The sequence below is a fragment of the Scyliorhinus canicula genome, chromosome 24 (genome assembly GCF_902713615.1).
Source record: "Scyliorhinus canicula chromosome 24, sScyCan1.1, whole genome shotgun sequence".
In the NCBI taxonomy this organism is placed as follows: domain Eukaryota; kingdom Metazoa; phylum Chordata; class Chondrichthyes; order Carcharhiniformes; family Scyliorhinidae; genus Scyliorhinus; species Scyliorhinus canicula.
In genome coordinates, this window is record NC_052169.1 from 11659194 (window position 1) to 11680552 (window position 21359).

Genomic DNA, 21359 nt, shown 5'->3' on the forward strand with positions numbered 1-21359 from the left:
ATCCCAGCCCTCATCTCTTGTTGAAACCCTCATCTAATACCTTGTTTACTCAAACCAATACACTCCTTGCAGGAACACAGAACATACAGTGCAGAAAGAGGCCATTCAGCCCATCTGGTCTGCACCGACCCACTTGCGACCCACTATCCCCGTAACCCAATAACCCCTCCTAATCTTTTGGACACCAAGGGCAATTTAGCATGGCCAATCCACCTAACCTGCAGTCTTTGGACTGTGGGAGGAAACCGGAGCACCCGGAGGAAACCCACGCAGACACGGGGAGAATGTGCAGACTCCGCACAGACAGTGACCCAGCAGGGAATCGAACCTGGGACCCTGGCGCTGTGAAGCCACAGTGCTAGCCACTCCTTGCAAGTCTCCCATCTTCCACCCTCACCTCTCCCCATAAACTTGAGGTCATCCAAAATTCTGCTGTCCAGATCTGAACTAGAATCAAGACCCAATTCATCCCTCACCCTGTGCTCACTGACCTACAGTCCCCCTCAATCGAACAGTGCCACGATTTAAACATTCGCATCCTCACTTTCAAATCCTCCCGTGACATCTCCTCCATCTCTACAATGCTCAGAAATACCTCTGTTCTTCCAATTCTGGCCTGTTAAACACCCTCGATTTTAATCACTCCACCATCACTAGCTCCTCATCCAGCTGCCAAAGCAGCTGATGGTACAAAGAACAAAGAAAAGTACAGCACAGGAACAGGCCCTTCGGCCCTCCAAGCCTGTGCCGACCATGCTGCCCGTCTAACCTAAAATCTTCTACACTTCCCTGGGTCTGCATCCATCTATTCCCGTCCTATTCATGTATTTGTCAAGATGCCCCTTAAAGGTCACTATCGTCCCAGGTTCCCAGGTATCTGCTGCTCTTGCCGGATGCTAGTGGCCATCAGTTTGAAGGTGCTGTCGAAGGAACGTGGGTATCCTACACCTATGCCTACCTCTTATAATCTTATGACCTTAAAGTTTACCTCTCTGACCAATTATTACGTCCCCTGACCTCGTATTTACTTCTATTGGTTGGTCCAATGTAATACCATGGCGCATTGTTCCATGTTGAAGGCAACTTTCCATTCCCATTTCCTGTTTATGGAATCTTACTGTGCACAAATTGGCGACCGCTTTTTCAACATTACAACAGAGACTATGGGTGGAATTTTATCGTTCTGTTGTGGTGGCTGGAATATGCAGCGGGCCCCCTGGACAATTCCGCCAGTGGGGGGGGGACTGTAAAATTCAACCCCACGCTTCCAATCTACCTCTCTACCTGCTACCAACAGGTCAAAAGAAAACCTTCCAGCCTGCTCCGCCATTCAACATGATCATGGCAGATCCTCTATCTCAACACTTCATTCCCGCTCTCTTCCCAAATCTCTTGACACCTTCAGAGGTTAGAAATCTATCCTATTTCCTTCTTCAATCCATTCAGTTACTCGACATGGTCCACATGTGATCCAAAATTCATTGGGTCACTTTCAGTTCTGAACTTTCCTACGTTTCTCGGGTATGGGCAACGTTGGCAAGGCTGTAACTTTTGACCCTCCTTTAGCTGGAGGTGGTTCAGCTGTTTCCTGAGCTGCTGTCGTCCCTCTCACGATAATGAGTGGGATCGTGGGCGTGATTTACCGCACGTGTCTCGCCCGGAATTGGAACGGGACGTGAGCGGTAGATCCCGGGAGCGGCCTCTTCCGGGATCCCCGATGTGTTACGTGAGTTTGTGAATTCAATTAACTCTGCTGACACCAGAACTAACCGGCTTCCGTGTGGTCGAACTCCTGGCAGGGTGGCGCCCTGCCATTGCTGGTGCCACCCAGGTACATTGGCACTGCCACCTGGGCACTGTGGCACCTAGATGCCAGCCTGGCACTGCCAGGCTAACAGGGCACTACCGTGGGTGCCAGACTGGCAGTGCCAAGCTGGCATTTTGCCCATGGCATGATCAGGCCTGGGGGTTCCCTGCCCATATGAGGTAGCGGGCCCTGAGAACCCCCTTATAGTTGAATTGGGGAATTGGGGGGGGGGGGGGGGGGGCTTGGGGCTCCTCATCGGGGCTCCTCAGTGCAGGCAATGACGGTAACTGCAGACTCAGGGCGGCGGGGGGGGGGGGGGGGGGGGGGAGAACCTTCCCCACCAGGGCACGAAAACAAAACAGAGTGCCGCTAGATAGCGGGGTCGTTCCCAGCGCTGGGCCCTGCTAACTCCACCCAGAGCGGACTCTGTTTTATTCTGGTTAGATCGTGGTTTCAGGCGTCAACCACAGAACCAGCGACTTCCAACAGTGCAGAAGGAGGCCATTCGGCCCATCGGGTCTGCAACTCGCGCCAAGGAAGGGATGGCAGTGAATTTACACGTCGCGTGCCCTGACGGTGCTGCTCCGCGATCTTTCTTACCAAAAACCTCAGCGGCATGTAAAGGTCGGCTGACGCCAACCCAAATGCCCAAATTTGGTTTGCCTTGGACATTCACCTTTGACCTCCATTATATTAGCATTTTTTTTGAACTGATGTAAATTACCCGCCCAGTCATCTGGGCTCAGGAGCTATGCCTTTCTAATATCATTTCGAGAGTATATCCTACTACTCCCAATTGTCAATCCCACACTGTCCAGTCAATTCAGAAGACAGAATATCACACCATCGACTTGTTACTTTTTGCGCATCATGCCCAGCCTTAATGAGGTCAATCAGACAATATTACTACTTCACATTATCTAATTCAGGCCAGCTTTTTAAAAAACTTTTCAGATGAGATGTGAGCATCATTAGCTACATCAGGACATGTTGCTCATCCTTAACCACTCTCGAGAAAGTGGCGATGAGCCGCTTTCTTGAAACGCTTCAGCTGTTAGAAAGGGAGCTCCTGGATTTTAACCCAGCGACAGTGAGGATGTGTTTCCAGGTCAGGGTGGTGTGGAGGAACATTGAACTTGGTGGTCTCATGCATCTGGTCTTCTTGTCCTTCTAGTTGATAGGGGCCGTATGCTCATAAGGTGCTGTCGAAGGAGCCATAGTGATTGCTGCAGTGCTTTTTATGCATGGTACGCACTGTCATAATATCCACTCATGTATATAATGAGGTGCAGACAGGCAGTGATTGACACACAGGATGACCAGTAAGCACACAACACAGTGCAGCCAATCACCAGACAGAACACTCCCACTCTAAAGCCAGTGGGCAATAGGTTTCCCGCTCTCTAGGGACCCAGCCACTGAGACAGTCAGAGTCCATGAGCTAGCAAGTGCAAGCACCATGCGGTAGCTAGTAAGTCTGGTCAGGCTACTACTAGGTCTCCAGTCAGTTCAGTATAGTGTCGACCCACAGCTGAATATGTTTATCAGTTCTATCGTTGAATAAAACAGTGTTGGATCTTCTCCAGTGTTAGACGTCTGTTTCTAGCTTCCCTGCATCGAGAGCAGTCCACATCGAACCAACCTGCCGAACACATCATGGTACCAGAGTGATACTGATCTTGATAGACCTACCTCGAGTGAATCAGCATTGACCAGCAAGCAGCCATCCGGTTACATGGAAAACATCCAGCCTCCTCCGCAGCTCCGCATCTCCGGCAACCTCAGCGCCAACTGGAAAATCTTCAAGCAAAAGTTCCTCTTGTACATCGAGGCCTCCGACCTCGAAGCAGCATCGGATGCCAGGAAGATCGCGCTATTTCTCTCCACCGCGGGGGACCACGCCATCCACATCTACAACTCCCTTACATTCGCTGAAGGCGAAGACAAAACGTAATTCAACACAGTCCTGCTGACGTTCGACAGCCACTGCGACATTGAGGTGAATGAGAGCATTGAATGGTACGTTTTCCAGCAGAGGCTTCAGGGTAAGGATGAACCTTTTCAGTCCTTTTTGATCCATCTCTGCATCCTCGCGCAGTCATGTAACTCTGACTCGACAGCTGATTCCATGATCCGGGATCAGATCGTTTTCGGGGTCCACTCCGATTCCCTTCGCCAGCAGCTCCTGAAAGTCAAACAGTTGACCCTCCCTGTCGCTATCGAGACGTGTGTTGTCCATGAGCATTCTAAGAATGGTTACTCCCACATGAGGGCAGCAGAGACTGCAAAGCTGGCCTCCCACGAGGCGGAACGGGTGCAGGTCATCGCTCAGGTGCAGGGCCTGAGCATCGAGGAGAGTGGCCGTTTCTCACGCTTTTCCCTGGTCCCTGCGCATGCGCGCCACGACCGAGTGGACGACAAAACCGACAACCCGACTGCGCAGGTGCGTACTTCGACCGACCGCACTGCGCATGCGCGATGGCGCACGAATGCGCTGCCGTCGGCGTCATGACGTGTCCGAATTGTGGCTCCGCCCACTTAAAGCGGCAATGTCCGGCAAAAGGACGCCGGTGACTACAGTGTGGCAAGCTTGGCCACTACGCAGCCCTTTGCAGATCTGCTCCACCGCTCAGCAGCCAGCGGTCCCAGCTGCAGCGCAGAAGTGTCCACTCAATACAACAAAGAAGTGTCCGCTCAATACAACAAAGAAGTGTCCGCTCAATACAACAAGGCATGCCAGATACCGATCCCGACAGCCCAACAGACCCTGATGCTGACTGCCTCAAGTCCCCATACCGGGTGGGCATCATAACAACGCATGCGCTGCCTTCCACCACAACGGCGAAACGCCTCTCGATCCTCAGTGTGGATCCTGATGACGAGTGGTGTGCTGTCCTCACAGTTAACAAGGCTCGCATCCGATTTAAACTGGACACCGGCGCATCGGCGAACGTCATCTCAAAATCCGACCTCGACACCAAGCACTCTTCCACCGGCCTGCCAGCTCCTTGACTACAATGGCAATTCCATAGCTGCCAGTGGCTCGTGCCACCCAGGGGTATCCAATAAGGTGATCAAGGCAACACTGTGGTTTGAAATCATCGGGCCTGACAGAGCATCCCTGCTCGAGCCTGCAAGCTCCTGAACCTGGTTCACCGAGTCCATACCATGTCATCATCACCATCAATGGCCTCACCTGATGGAAACTTGGAAGCCGACATAGATGACATTATCACGCAGTACCACAGCGTATTCGATGGAATGGGCACGCTTCCATACCGATATAAAATCCTGCTCAAGCCGAACGCCACCCCTGTAATTCATGCACCTCGCCGGGTGCCGGCACCCCTCCAGGATCGTCTGAAGAAGCAATTACAGGACCTCCAAGACCAGGGCATCATCTCGAAGGTCACAGAGCCAACAGACTGGGTCAGCTCCATGGTCTGCGTCAAGAAGCCGTCAGGGGAGCTTCGCATTTGCATTGACCCTAAGGATCTAAACCGCAACATCATACGGGAGCATTACCCGATACCAAAACGTGAAGAGTTGACCAATGAGATAGCTCATGCCAAATTCTTTATTGAGCTGGACGCTCCAAGGGTTTTTGGCCAATACAGCTGGACGCGTCCAGTCGCAAGCCATGCACGTTCAACACCCCATTCGGTCGCTACTGCTACAACCGGATGCCTTTTGGTATCATATCTGCCTCCGAAGTATTTCACCACATCATGGAGCAGATAATGGAGGGCATCGAGGGGGTGCGAGTATATGTTGACGACATAATTATCTGATCCACAACACCCCAAGAACACATCACTCGTCTCAACAAGGTATTCCAGAGAATTCATGAACATGGTCTCCAGCTCAACAAGGCCAAGTGCTCATTTGGTCAATCGGATATTAAGTTCCGAGGTGACCACATCTCGCAGCAGGGCGTGCGGCCAGACGCCGACAAGGTCTCGCCGATCAACGCCATGAAGACCCCGGAGGACAAGAAGGCGGTCCTCCGCTTCCTCGGGATGGCCAACTTCCTCGGGAAATTCATTCCCAATATGGCATCCCACACCACGGCCCTCCGCCATCTCGTCAAGAAGTCGACGGAATTCCAGAGGCTGCCGACGCATGAAGAGGAATGGCGTGAGCTGAAAGCAAAGCTCACCACAGCCCCGGTTCTAACGTTCTTTGACCCAACCAAGGAAACCAAGATATCAACTGATGCAAACCAGGACGGCATTGGGGCGGTGCTCCTTTAGCGAGATGACTCCTCGTCCTGGGCTCCAGTAGCGTATGCCTCCAGGGCCATGATGCCCACTGAGCAACGGTACGCTCAGATTGAGAAGGAGTGTCTGGGCTTCCTGACAGGGATTGTCAAGTTTCACGACTACATTTATGGCCTGCCAAAATTCACAGTAGAAACGGACCACAGGCCTCTAGTCCACATAATCCAGAAGGATTTCAATGACATGACACCTCGGTTCCAGCGAATTCTTCTTAAATACGCTGCTATGACTTTGAACTTGTCTACAGGCCATGCAAAGAGCTGATTGTTGCAGATGCCCTATCCAGGTCCATTACCACACTGTGTGAACAAAGTGACTTCATCTGCCACATAGAAGCGCAAGTGCAGTTGTGTGCCACCAACCTTCCGGCCTCTGGCGAATGGGTGGTCCAAATTCATGAGGAGACGGCCAAGGATCCTCTGCTGCAGCGTGTGATGCAGCACCTTACCCACGGCTGGCAGAAGGGACAATGTCCCCAGTTCTACAACGTAAAAGATGACCTGACGGTGGTGGAGGGAATCCTTCTGAAACTCGACAGGATCGTAATTCCTCAGAGCATGCGGGCTGTTGTGCTGGGCCAACTCCATGAGGGTCACCTTGGCGTCGAGAAATGCCGACGCAGAGCTCGGGAGGTGGTCTATTGGCCGGGCATCAGCCAGGACGTTGCCGACACAGTCCTCAACTGCCCCACCTGTCAGAAGTTTCAACCAGCTCAACCCAAGGAAACGCTGCAACAGCACAAGATGGTGACCTCTCCGTGGTCCAAAGTAGGTGTAGACCTTTTCCACGCCAAGGGGCGTGAATACGTACTCCTGGTCGACTACTTCTCCAGTTACCCAGAAGTGATGAAACTGTCCGACCTCACATCGAAGGCGGTAATCAAAGCCTGCAAAGAAACGTTCGCCAGGCATGGGATACCGCTCACGGTAATGAGCAACAACGGTCCTTGCTTTTACAGCCAGGAATGGTCCGATTTTGCACAGTCCTACAACTTCCGTCACATAACCTCCAGTCCCCACTACCCGCAGTCAAACGGGAAGGCCGAGAAAGGGGTCCATAGTGTAAAGCGGTTGCTGTGCAAAGCTGCAGACTCAGGCTCCGACTTCAACCTGGTAATGCTGGCATACAGGGCAACCCCACTGTCCACTGGGTTGTCTCCAGCGCAGATGCTCATGAATCGTACTCTGAGGACCACAGTTCCAGCCATCCATGTTCCAGACCTTGACCACCTCACGGTCTTACAGAAAATGCAGCAGTCACGGGCCCAACAGAAGCCCACTTACGATGCCCATGCCACGGATCTACCCGAGCTGGCCCCAACTGATCATGTTCATGGCCAGTTACCTGAGGGCGGCTGGTTAGCCACAGCTGTTGTGATCAAACAAGTGGCCCCAAGATCATTCCTTGTCCGCATGGCTGATGGCTCCCTGCTACGACGCAACAGACGGGCACTGCGAAGAGTTCCAAGACCTGACCGAAGTGCCCCGCTGCCTACGATGCTTCCTCCGGACGTACCCTGCCACGAGGCCACCGATCTACCAGCGATCCTGCCGGCTCCCGTGACCACAGCGATGGCAGCGATCCCGCCCATCCACGTGCAGGCGGCTCCTGATCCACCTCTGCGGCGATGGACAAGAATTCGTCGCCCACCACAAAGACTGAATCTGATGGCTGAACTTTTGTTCATTTTGTGACGTCATCAATTTAACCTCTGTAAATATTGTTTTGTTTGCCATGTATCTGCACTATCGACACCTTCCTATGTTCACCTTTTGTATATAGTCAGGCATATATATATATACATATACGCACGCACACCTTAGTATTTATTTATCTAAAACAAAAGGGGGGGAGATGTCATAATATCCACTCATGTATATAATGGAGTGCAGACAGGCAGTGAGTGACACACAGGATGACCAGTAAGCACACAACACAGTGCAGCCAATCACCAGACAGGGCACTACCACTATAAAGCCAGAGGGCACCAGGTTTCCCGCTCTCTCTGGACCCAGCCACTGAGACAGTCAGAGTCCACGAGCTAGCAAGTGCAAACACCACGCGGTAGCTAGTAAGTCTGGTCAGGCTACTACAAGGTCTCCAGTCAGTTCAGTATAGTGTCGGCCCACAGCTGAATATGTTTATCAGTTCTATTGTTGAATAAAACAGTGTTGGATTTTCTCCAGTGTTAGACGTCTGTTTCTAGCTTCCCTGCATCGAGTGCAGTCCACATCCAACCAGCCTGCCTAACACATCACACACTACTGGCACTGTGCTTCAGAGTTGGGGAGCAAATCTTTAAGGTGGTGAATGAAGTACCAGTCAAGTGGGCTGTTTTGTCCTGGATGGTGCCAAGCTTCTTGAGTGTTGTTGGAGCTGCACTTATCCAGGCAAGTGGAGAGCATTCCATCACACTGCTGACTTTCGCCTTGTTATTTTTATTGTTCACTTTTTTGGGATGTGGGCTTCGCTGGCTAGGCCAGCATTTGTTGCCCATCTCTAATTGCCCTTGAGCAGGTGGTGGTGAGCTGCCTCATGAACGACTGCAGTCCATATGGTGTAGGTACACCCACTGTGCTGTTAGGGAAGGTGTTCCAAGATTTTGACCCAGCGACAGTGAAGGAACGGCGATATATTTCCAAGTCAGGATGGTGTGTGACTTGGAGGGGAATCTCCAGGGGTTCCCAGGTATCTGCTGCCCTTGTCCTTCTAGATGGTAGTGGTCGTGGGTTTTGAAGGTGCTGCCTGAGGAGCTTTGGTGAGTTCCTGCAGTGCACCTTGTAGATGGTACACACGGCTGCTACAGGGCGTCAGTGGAGGAAGGAGTGAATATTTGTGGAAGGGGAAACAATCAAGCGGGGCTGCTTTGTCCTGGATGGTGTTAAGCTTCTTGAGTGTTGTCGGAGCAGCGCTCATCCAGGCAAGTGGAGAGTATTCCATCACATTATTGACTTGTGCCTTGCAGACGGTAGACGGGTTTTGGGGAGTCAGGAAGTGAGTTACTCACCATAGGATTCCCAGCCTCTTGCCTGCCCATGTAGCCACAGTATTTTATACAGCGCCCATCTAGGTTTCTGGCCAGTGGTGATCCCAAAGTTGTTGGAAGAGGTAGGAAAGTGAATGTGACTCCTTGGACAGTCGTCGGCCATGTTAATGATAATCAAGACAAGAAGGCACACATCTAGAAGTATCTGGATACAAATAATAGCAGGAGACAGACAACAGATGGTCAATCTTGGTCTGTTTCCATCTAGCTGATTACTAATAAAACTAAAGACTCAGAACTTTGCAATGCCTAACGGCATTCTCGTTTTCTCTGTATGTCAGACACCAATAAGCTACAAGACATGGCTCATTGGTCGCACTTTCATCTCTGGAGTTAGAAGGTTATGGGTTTAAGCACCACCCCAAAGGCTCGGATGCAAAATCTAGGCTGACAGATTAGTGAATGCGAAGGGAGTGCTGCACTTCTGGAGGTGCCATCTTCTGGTTGCGAAATAAAGCCCCGTTTCCCCTCTCAAAAGATTCTATGGCGCTTTCATACAGGGATGCAGGTGCATTTTCCCCCCAGTGTTCGAGCTAATATTTATCGCTGTCAACATTACGAAAACAGAATATTTTTGCTCTTGAATCATTGCTGCCTTTTGGACCTTACTGTGCAGAGTTTGGCTGCTGAGTGATAAGCTTATAAGAGTGACGACAAAAAAAAGTACTTAATCGGCCATAAAGTCCTTCATGATTTCCTGATGTTGTGAAACGTGCTTTGTAGATGCAAATGCTCTTTTTTATTCAATTGAGATCATGTCCTATCAATCAAGACCAAAATTGGATGAAAGTCAGGGGGTTCTATAACAGACGTGTGATCTGTAATGCCAGATTGTGACGGAGACAAGACTTTGTCCCAATGACTTTGTAACGTAGACATGACAAAATCCCGGACATGAGCACGTTACCCCTAAGTTCTCAGGGGGAAATAGGAGGGAAGAACATCACTGGAGGACTGGTATCAAAGTTTTCTGTTGATGAAACAATATGAGTTAGGATGAATTTTGTGAGGAGAGGCCCCGATCGTGGTGTCTGCACTGACCCTGCAAAAGAGCACCCTACCCAGGCCCACTGCCCCTCCCTATCCCTAGAACCCCACAACCCCACCTAACCTGCACAGTGTTGGTCACGAAGGGGCAGTTTAGCATGGCCATTCCACCTAACCTGCACATCTTTGGACTGTGGAAGGAAACCGGAGCATCCGGAGGAAGCCCACACGGACACGGGGAGAACGTGCAGACTCCATACAGACAGTCACCCTAGGCCGGAATCGAACCTGGGTCGCTATACCACTGTGCGTCCATAATGGGGTGCGGGGAGAGTCGGGGGTGGGGGGTGGGGGCGGGGGTTAGGGGCTGTTTAGCTCACAGGGCTAATCGCTGGCTTTGAAAGCAGACCAAAGCAAGCCAGCAGCACGGTTCAATTCCCGTAACAGCCTCCCCGAACAGGCGCCGGAATGTGGCGACTAGGGGCTTTTCACAGTAACTTCATTTGAAGCCTACTCGTGGCAATAAGCGATTTTCATTTTCATTTTCATAATGGGGGGGGGACGGATTTTCCAATAATTTTTCAGTGTCGGGCTCTGACTGAAAACTGGCCGTTATCCCTCCAGATGCACAGTCAGATTTTCAGACCAGATTTTCTGGCAAAACAAAATGGAGGCATGGTTTATGCCATCACTGTGGTAGGGGGTGTGATAGAGCCAGCAAGGCCGGCTCCACAGATATCATTAATGGGAGCCACAATTCGTAGTAAAAATAACTCCCCTCACTCCAGCACAGACATGGAAGACCCCAACCCCCCCCAGAAGCATCGGGACGACCTCCCCCCAAACCCTCCCCCCCCCCAAACCGCAGAACCAGGGTCCCTCTTCTCCCCCCATCCCTCCTCCTCCCAGCACTTCAATCTCAGGGACACTCTCCTCCTCTCTCTCCCCCACCAGCACAATCTCAGTGTCACTCTCTCCTTTCTCTCCCCCATCAATGCAGTCATAGAGTCACGCACCCACCCCGACTCTCCCCGCACCCCAGCCTCGGGAGCACTCACCCATCCAACCCCCCACCCCCTTAAAGGCATCAGCCTTCCCCAACACACTTAAGGGGAATCCCTACTATGGGGTTCTCCAGTTGGCCCATCCATGGCACAGGCCCATGGCACGGATTGGCATTGCCAACCTGTGCTGGGGGGACAGTCCCCTTTGCATGTTTGTCACTCCCTGGGGGTTATGCTTGCCTTGGTGCCCCCTTCGACTGTTTCCCATCTTCACAGACCTGTTGTGAACCTGGGGCTGAATTCTCCGGTCGCCGACGCCGAAATCGCGTCCGGCGAAAGGCCGAAGAATCACATTTCCCGACCGAATCGGAGGCTGCGCCACTTACGCCATGCTACGCCCCCTCCAAAGCGCCAGACTTGGTGAGTACGCCGCACCACACTATCGACGGTCTCAGGCCATTGCCTGAGGCCCGTCCCCCGAAACCCGATCCCCGACCGGCCGAGTTCCCGACGGCGCGGGACACGTATAGTCTCACCCGTCGGGAACTCAGCGTAGCGGCTGCCGACTCAGTCCAGCACCACGACAGTCGGGAGAGAGCCGATCCGCGAGGGGGGGGGGTCCGGGGCGTGCAGGTCAGCTGACTATTTCGCGGGCCGGCCTCCGCCATGAAGCATGGCACAGCCGCCGCCGTGCACATGCACGGCCACGGACCCGGCAATTCTCCGCGTCGTATCGGCAGCTGGAGCCGGGTGCTCTACACTGCCGTCCTGCTAACCCCCAGCAAAAGGGGGAGTCAGTGGCCATTTTGTGCCAGTTTCCCTGGCGTACCATTCCCACGCCGGCGTGGGGACATAGCCCCAGGATCGGAGAATCCAGCCCCTGATGTCCTGTCGACGAGTTTACGGTACCTTGGGAAGGGGAATAATGTGGATGGGGAAGCCCTTTAAACATATGTAAATATATTCAAATGTTTGAGGGCGGCTCATTGTTACATCACCAGCAAGGGGCAGGGAGAATTGGGAAACCAGCTCGTCAGGTTCTGCACCCGCGGCATCGTTCTTGCTGATGGTGAACCCGGGCGCAAAATCGCCCCGAACGAGCGCAAATTGGATACGGGGATTAGTTCCTGATTCTCAGTCCTCTATTCCCCCAAGTGAGGCATCATTCTGAGCCTGGGGCCTTCCAGAATTGATCCTATTATCTGCAGCCTATTTTCTTGTTGCTTTTCGTGAAATAGGAATGCAATAGCCCGCCTCGCCTCTGTTTCATCAAAATGGCTGACCAAGAGTAAATTGCAGGCCCCACATCTCTACCCCCCCCCCCCCCCCCCCCCCCCCCCACCATGGCTGGGATTGTGGCCCAGTCAGACCAATCAATAGGGGACTTGCGGATCTCCTCTCTCTCTCTCTCTCTCTCTCTCTCTCCCTCTCTCTCCCTCTCTCTCTCTCGCTCTCTCTCTCTCGGCAGTAGGGAAAGGAAAGGATGATCGTTTAAAACAGAGATGAGGAATATCTTCAGCCAGAGGGTGGGGAATCTGTGGAACTCTTTGCCGCAGAAGGCTGTGGCGGCCAATTCACTGAGTGTCTTCAAGACAGAGATAGATATGTTCTTGATTAATAAGGGGATCAGGGGTTATGGGGAGAAGGCAGGAGAATGGGGATGAGAAACATATCAGCCATGATTGAATGGTGGAGCAGACTCGATGGGCCGAGTGGCCTAATTCTGCTCCTATGTCTTATAGTCTTGTAACTCAGGAGAACATTGACCCTGCACTCTCGTTTGGGTCACGCAGAAATATTTGAACAAAAGCCATGGAAAATTTAAAAGCTGTCCCTTCCCAGTCTTCCAACTTGAAGAAGCTAGTCAGATTGTAAATGACGATTAAGCAAACTTCATAGCATAGGAATACACCAATCAGCCCAGCTGTTCGGTTCCAGAAGAGCCGTTTCCTACTCTGCCACCACTTTGATTCTCCGTTGCTTCACGGCGGCGGGATTCCCCCTTCCTGCTGAGCGTCCCATTCTCCGTCCTCGCTTGCAGTGGTAGCGAGGCGGGCTTGCAATGGAGAATCTCACTTTATCAGCATAGCCTTACATTGTATCCTCCACCTTGTGTCTATCTAGCCACCGGTTAAATGCACCAATGCCATTTGTCCCAACTACTTTCTGTGGTTAAGGTTCCACTTTCGAACCACTCTCTGGCTACAGATGTTTTTTCTCCTGAAATCCTTATCGAACTTAATAGTCACCCAAGTTAAATTTATGACGCCTAGTTTTTGGTCTCTCCCACAACTCTCCACCCTCTCAAACCCCTTCAAGATTCCGAACAATTCAATTTGGTCACCCCTCAGGCTTTCCTGTTCCATTGAGAAAACTGTGCCACCCTGTTCAATCTTTCTCGATAGGCCGACTCTCAGTTGTGGTACCATCTTTTTCTTTTGCCCCGGTTGGTCAATGTCATAGTGAAGACCAAAGCACCGTTGCTTCACAGCGCCAGGGACCCATGTTCGATTCCCGACTTGGGTCACTGTCTGTGCGGAGGCTACACGTTCTCCCCGTGTCTGCGTGGGTTTCCTCCGGGCGCTCCAGTTTCCTCCCACAAGACATGCTTGTTAGGTGAATTGGACATTCTGAATTCTCCCTTAGTATACCCAAACAGGCGACTAGGGGCTTTTCACAGTAACTTCATTGCAGTGTCAATGTAAGCTGACTCGTGACACGAATAAAGATTATTATTATAAAAAAAAGTCCCAAGTGTGATCCAACCAAGGTCCTCTGCAATTTTAACATAATTCCCCTGCTCTTTGACACTATTCCTGCAGAATGATGATGGAACAAGGCTAAAAGAATCATTTATTAAATAAAAGCAATTCTTCCATCTTGTCCCAAAATCCCACATGTTGTCACACTTGCATGAGTTGAGTTATCCCGTTCCACACACCATCATTGAACAACCAGGGAATCCGTCAATGAACAGGTATGCTTCAACGAATAAACATTGTGAGAAAGAACGGGGAAGGAAAGCCACTGATTACCGTCGGGCCTTCATAATCAGGCTTCTCTGTGATGAAGTGCCAGGGATATGTAAGTTGCTGCTGACCTGGGGAACCAAGAGATCACAAAGGTGGCTCATCCTGCGCAGCTCCTGCAGGATGGGGCGGGAATGCTCCAGCGTAGGATTTATTTACTGACCCCGCCCCCACATTCACTCCATTGAGGATTCAACACTTAGGCCCCCAATTGATATTGTGATGTTCTTCTCCCAGAGGTAGCCACGAGCCTTAAAGGGCCGGCCCATTTTAAGCAACGTGCCACTTTTAGGCGATTCTCTCAAGCCAGTCCTGTTACATGCAGTAGGGAGGGTGGGGCGGGGGGGGGGAGTGGGGGAGGGCTTATTCCTGCACTTCAGCATTGTGCCTTACGGGGCACGACCCTCCTCTACTATCAGACGACGTGCTCTCGGATGTTCCATGAGGAACATCATGAGAAAAGCACGGGCATGTGGACAAGAGGGTCGCCGTGAGGACCAGAACAACGGCGATGACAACAACAACAAAAAAATGGTCAGGTCTTAACATTGAGGATGTAAGTGACATCTGTGTCTGAAAACCCCCTGGCCATGCCTCAGGAGGGAGCTCAGAACTAGGCAATCAGTAGCTTTCACCATTCTGAAATGTATCTTTTGCTATTTCCAGGGTTTGTGAGTTTTGACAATCCTACCAGTGCTCAGGCTGCCATTCAGGCTATGAACGGCTTTCAGATTGGAATGAAGAGGCTAAAAGTACAGCTGAAACGGCCAAAAGACGCTAACCGACCATACTGACCTTCCCACCGCTCCTAAACAGGTAGACATCCCAGCGCTGTGTGAGCATGGGACAGGCTGCTGTTGACATGCCACTGTACAGAGTTGCAGTCAAAAAAAAAAGAATATTACCGCAGGTTACCGACGCCAGCCATACCGTAATGTGAATGTCACAGAGTATCACTTGCTTTACAAAAAAAAAACAGAAAATAATCCGGTCATAGTTGAAATCATTAGGTAGCACAGCGGTTAGCACTGTTGCGTCACAGCGCCAGGGACCCGGGTTCGGTTCCCAGCTCGGGTCACTGTCTGTGCGGAGTTTGCACACGTCCTCCCCGTGTCTGCGTGGGTTTCCTCCGGGCGGCTCCGGTTTCCTCCCACAAGTCCCGAAAAGACGTGCGTGTTAGGTGAATTGGACAATCTGAATTCTCCCTCAGTGTACCCGAACAGGCGCCGGAGTTTGGCAACTGGGGGATTTTCACAGTCACTTCATTGCAGTGTTAATGTCAGCCTACCTGTGACACTGATCAAGATTAAAAGTGTAACTTGCCGAATTTTAAGCACCTTGGGATGAAACCAGAACAAAAAAAAAGAGATTTGCTCTTTGAACCTGAAAGCCAAATTAATTCCGATTGATTTTGCGATGTGTCTTAATAAGTGCAACTTAAATCAGGTGCAGTGAATGGGAATGATGCCTGTGCAGCACAAGGAAGTTTTAAGATGTCCTTGGGAAAGGATCCACTCAAGGTTTCCTCCCTCTGAACCCCAGCATTCCTCTCCGTCCCATCTTGCCAAGACAGTCGCAGGTCAAAAAGGAGATTATTTTGTCTGACTGACACTTTTGTCTTGTGTGTCAAGTGTTGTAGCCAGTGAAGATTACAAGGAGAAGAGTTCCCTTTGCCCTATTTGTGATCATCTTTCAGAATAATAAGCCTTACCACCTTCCCCAGGGCCTAGGTCACCTGGACAGGCAGGTAGAAGCTCATCAAAAGATGGCACCTCAGGCCCCTCAGCATCCCACTGGAGTGTTGGCTTAGATTAGGTGCTCAAGTCAGAAGTGTTATTCAAATATTGCAGATCTGGTGCACAGGGAGGGCAGGGTTCTCATGAAACAGTGACAGGGTATTCCAGAATGTGGAAATGAATTACGTTGAGGATATTAAGCCTGCCAGCAATGTTAGTTTTTCAGAACAGAGGCATGCTGCCAAAGCTTTTTTGCCTTCAATCATCAGGACAAATACAAGAATGCCAGATTTCAAACGTTCACGACAACTTTTACTACAGGAGCCTATAGTTCTCCACTGCTGTCGCCATGGCAACGTCTCGGCCAATCAGAGTCAACTTGCCAACCAATCAGCATGCTTCCTCTCCGGTAGCATACGTTCTTGTGAACGTTTGAAATTAGGCATTCTTGCATTTTTCCTGATGGGTGCAAGGTGAAAAACTTTGACAAACTGTCTCTCTATGCCGCAAATTTCAAGTTCCCTGCTACCAAACGGTCAATGCAATCCTGAATTAGTGGAAATATTCTATTTTTAGATTTAACGCAAGATTTTATAATGGCGTTCCCATCCAGCATCCCATTAGGATTGCAGCTACCTTTGATATCAAGAAGTGACATTCTCGATATTATTGCAAATAGTGATCACAACGCCATGAGCATCAAACCATCTCAATCTCATGCAAACTGCAATCTTGGTTTTCGGATCAGGAATCTGTGGCAGACAGAGATCAGTTTAAGCTTGGGTTGTGGGAAACCAGACTCCAATGGTTGACACTGCCTGACAACACACAGTTCAAAGACAGGGTAGGCGTCCGTATTGACACAGCATGGAACATGCGGGATCAGTGGACATCCTGTCGAGGTCGATCGGTCAGAAGCAAAGCGAGCAGGAAAATACATTCCAGCCACAAGAAAGATGAGGGAAATTACTACCATGAACATCTGGGAAGATGTCGGGAGACTTTGGGAAAGAGGAAAGCTGCAGAAGTAAAGCACAATGTGAGGAAATGTTTCAGCAGAATTCTTAGATTTTGGTGATAGAAGAAATGCGCAATGTGAAGAACATTTTGGGAAGAAAATGAAGATGGTTAGGATACTGAATGAATCCTTTTTCCATAATTAGTGATAGACTGCACAGACCTGAATGACTTTGACATAAATGAGGTGTGGACGAAGACATGAGTTGAAAGAGAACAGAACGAGCGAATCTCAAGATGGATAGGACGACAGGCCTTTGTATTGTACTGGGAGACAAGCGTTGTGGCCTATGGGTAATCATTATTATAAATGGAGAATGAGCCTCATTAGATGAGAGAGAAGCCACAGAATCACAGAGTAGTTACGTGCAAGAGGAGAGAGATCAATGACCAGGGTAGCATAGATTTAGGTAAGGGGCAGGAGAATTAGAGGGGATGTGAGGGAAACCTGTCTCACCCAGACAGTGGGAGTGTGGAATTCACTGCCTGAGAGGGCGGCGGAGGCAGAGACCCTCGACGTTTAGGGAGTATTTAGTTTGCACTTGCAATGCCAAGTGTTGGAGAATTAGATTAGAATACTTAGGTGGGTTGCTGTTGACCAGTGTAGGCGCGATGGGCCGAGGGCCGTTTCTGAGCTGTAGACCTCTCTGACTTCTATGAGCAATTGCTCCATGCAATTCCCCTATGGCCCTGCACATTCTTCCTTTTCAGAGAATAAGTCAATTCCCTTTTGAATGCCTCGATTGAATCTGCCTCCAACCACATTCTCAGGTGGCGCATTCCAGGCCTTAAACACTCACTGCCTGAGAACGCGTCTCCCCATGTATCCTTTGCTCCTTTTTCAAAAATATCTTAAATTGGTGCCCTCGATCCTTCCACCGGTTTCTCCCTGTCTACTCTGTCCAGACCCCCCCCCCCGCCCCCCCGCCGTGTGTGCGTGGGGTTTTCTCCGAGTGCTCCGCTTTCCTCCTACACTCCAAAGGTGTGCAGGGTAGGTGGATTGGCCGTGCTAAATTGCCCCTTAATGTCCAAAAAGTTAGGTGGGGGTTACTGGGTTACGGGGATAAGGTGGCGGCGTGGGCTTGGGTCGGGTGCTCGTTCCAAGAGCCGGTGCAGACTCGATGGGCCGAATGGCCTCCTTCTGCACTGTAAATTTTATCTATGGATCAGAGCGATCGGCACTTTAACATCTGCCTGATACCATTTTCTAGTGAAGTCACGTGGGCGACACGGGGATCCAACATGATCGACTGTTGCATGTGAGGCGGGTGAGGTGAAAACGACACTCGGGGTGTCGTTTTTGGAAAAAATCCTGGCAGTGGCAGACATTTTGGCTTGGCGCCAATATTGGGTACAGTAATGGGATCAATGGATCGAAGTAAGATAGAAAATACCAGTCAATGGGGGGGAGGGGGGGGGGGGGAAACATCTGTCCATTTTGGCTTTCCTGACCTTTTTGAGGAACTGGCACACGATGGAGACTGCGGAAAGTTCACCGTAAGAACTTTCAACACTACAGGTGAGATAAATGATGCTGAAACTGAATAGTGACCTGGCCCGGAGAGGAACAATACACGCTGCTCCTGACCCCATCCAACATCAAGGGAGACACTTAGATCCTGCCCATCAGCCTCGAAACCAACCCCCCAAAGCTCAGAGAGTTGGCCACAAGGAAAATGACAGTTCGGATCAGTATTCTTATTTCCCCGTTTTACCATTTTTTTTTCCCCCTCGTGGATGGTACATCAGGGAAGTCTGCTACAATCCTTGCCTTTTCAATTTTTAAAGGAGGTGATTCAGGAAGCATCCACCTAAAAGTGTTGGGAGATAAATGGCACTGAGAGGTAACCCAGGGGCATTGCTGCAAACTGAGCCAGACAAATAGGACAAGGGACGTGGGTCTCAACTAGTGATGGGCACATTTAGAGCTGATGGGAGACCGTCACCCAGCGTAGATATTTCAATAGAGTGGTGGAGGCGTTGCCCCAGGGATCACTTCATTAAAAAAAACAGCTGGAGGCACGGTTGCACAATGGTTAGCACCGCCGCTTCACAGCTCCAGGGTCCCAGGTTCGATTCCCGGCTTGGGTGACTGTCTGCATTTTCCCCGTGTCTGCGTGGGTTTCTTCCAGGCACTCCAGTTTCCCCCCCACAAGTCCAAAGATGCGCAGGATAGGTAGATTGGCCATGCTAAATTGCCCTTAGTGTCCAAAACGTTTAGGTGCAGTTACCGGGTTACGGGGGATAGGGTGGAGACATGGGCTTAAGTAGGGTGCTCTTTCCAAGGGCTGGTGCAGACATGTTGGGCCGAATGGCCTCCTTCTGCATTGTAAATTCTATGCTTCTACGAGGCTTGCAGCCTGAAGTAAAGCTGGGTTGATTGGCTTTCTTTGCCCATCTCCGAAAGGGGCACTTTACCAAAGCAAGCGTATTGAGCAAAACCTTAAAGGGCAGGAGGGTTCTGAAGTACTTCTGTTGAAATTCCTTCCTATTCTCCAACTTATCAGAGCAGGGTGTCTTTTTTTAAAAATGTGACGTTTTCGAAACATCAAAGTCTCAGGAAATCAGGAACGGGGGGGGGGGGGGGGGGGCGCCTTCGAGTCTGCACCGGCCCCTGGAAAGTGCACCCCACCCTATCCCTGTAACCCAGTAACCCCACCTAACCTTTTTTGGACACTAAGGGCAATTTAGCCTGGCCAATCCACCTAACCTGCACATCTTTGGGCTGTGGGAGGAAACCCACGCAGACGTGGGGAGAACGTGCGGACGCCGCACAGACAGTTTGACCTGGGACCCTGGAGCTGTGAAGCAACCGTGCTAACCACTGTGCCACTCGAAGGATTGAATGGTCTAATCTCTTTCCTGTGTTCTTATCAAACTGCTTTCTTGACCCTACGAGTGTCAAGTCACCACGCATCCCCCCCTCCCCCCCCTTACCCTGGTCACTGTGGAGTTGTCACATTTTTCCAGAGCGACTCTGTGGCAAACTGGAGCTGTGACTTCAGATGGGGCCTCCCCGAGAGGCTTCTGCCAAGCCCCTAGATCCTGTCAACTTTACTGCAGGCCCAGCATTTGATGTCATTTACTGGGGAGCGCCTCTCTCGCCCCCCCCCCCCCCCCCCCCCCCCCCCCCCCCCCCACGAACTCTGCTGTCACCTCCGGGGTTGCTGTCTTTCGGAGATGGGCACGGCCCACACAAGCCGCAAGAAACCTTGATGCTTTTCACTGGTGCCGTGCAAGGCATCCTGCGCAGGCCATCCCCCTCAAAACGGTTGGGTTCGGAGGGATAGGACGAGGGGGTTGGCCCTGGGTACGGTGCTCTATCAGAGGGTGGGTGCAGGCTCAATGGGCCCGGGTGGCTTCCTTCTGCACTGTCGGGATGTCTCTGGAAGTGGTACAAACCTTGCCCCTTGAGACTTTCACTTCATAAAAGTAAATGCACATGAAAGGTTGAGGTGCATGCACCTGAGCTACCAGAGACATGGCAACACAACAGGGGAGCTGAAACTGCCTATCCATTGTCCCTATTGAAGCAATAATACCTCTTTTAACGAACAATGTGTATTTTCCTTGAAATGCGGATGTTCCCCCACTAGATGGCACCCGGGTCAATGTTCCTGCAAAGTTGCGACCATTCTACTGATGTAGTGAAATGCTGCCCTGCCCACCTAACGAAGATTGCAGTAGAATTGCTCCTAACTAGAGATTAAACAGGAATGTGGAGCACAGGGAATAATGTCTGTCTTTAACTGGAAACTGTTTTGTGTTTATATTTAAAATGTTTGCTCATTTAAAATCACTTCAGAGGTGCATTTGGTTTCTGATTTATGCATAACCTGTTTCTCTTCAGCACCTGTCCTTATTATTTTTGGGCGTTAAGGCAGGGTAGTGGAGCGTTAGTTTGTCCATGTGTCCGTTGTGTGTTTTATGTTGCCCCATTTGAGGTACTTTCACTTATAACGTCAGACAGTATGGACTCCATGAGAAATAAAATAAACCCAGCTATTGAAACATCACCAAGGCGATGAGGAAAAATTCGATGAATTGGCAGCGAGGAGATTGTCAGGGTGAGGGAGATTCTAGGAAAGCACCCTTAAGGTCAGCCGTCTCGTAAAATGCTAACTTACACCAAAGCCCTTTTTATCCCTCCACGGGTAACTTACTTATCTAGGCTCTCATCACTCGTTGAGGTTATCTATGAAGGCCCCGCCTTCTCAACCTTGCCCCTCGCCTGAGGTTTGGTGATCCTCAGGTTAAATCACCGCCAGTCAGCTCGACCCCTCAAAAGGGGAAAGCAGCCTACGGCCATCTGGGACTGTGGTGGCTTTACTAGATCACTCAACCACCTTGGTCCCGGTGTGACACCGCCTCGATTTAAAAATTCACCTTCTTGCTTCATATTCCTTCCATGGCATTAGAATCTTCTTATCCCCGTACCCCGCCTCCGGCCCTG

At 50.8% G+C, this 21359-nt stretch overlaps 1 protein-coding gene across 9 annotated transcripts in view; it reads left to right on the plus strand.

The window, feature by feature from the left end:
* Positions 1-21359, plus strand: part of celf6 (CUGBP Elav-like family member 6) — a 781535-nt gene that overhangs the window by 742491 nt on the left and 17685 nt on the right. For 6 of the 9 annotated variants that reach the window (XM_038784111.1, XM_038784115.1, XM_038784113.1 and 3 more), the window contains one exon: positions 14820-14969. The exons of 1 other annotated variant lie outside the window; for it this stretch is intronic. In XM_038784111.1, coding sequence (XP_038640039.1) covers positions 14820-14947 — 128 coding nt within the window. In that variant the 3' untranslated portion in view covers positions 14948-14969. Of the gene's footprint in view, positions 1-14819; positions 14970-21359 lie in introns of those variants that run through there. 2 more of the 9 variants (XM_038784118.1, XM_038784120.1) reach the window with 1 other exon arrangement.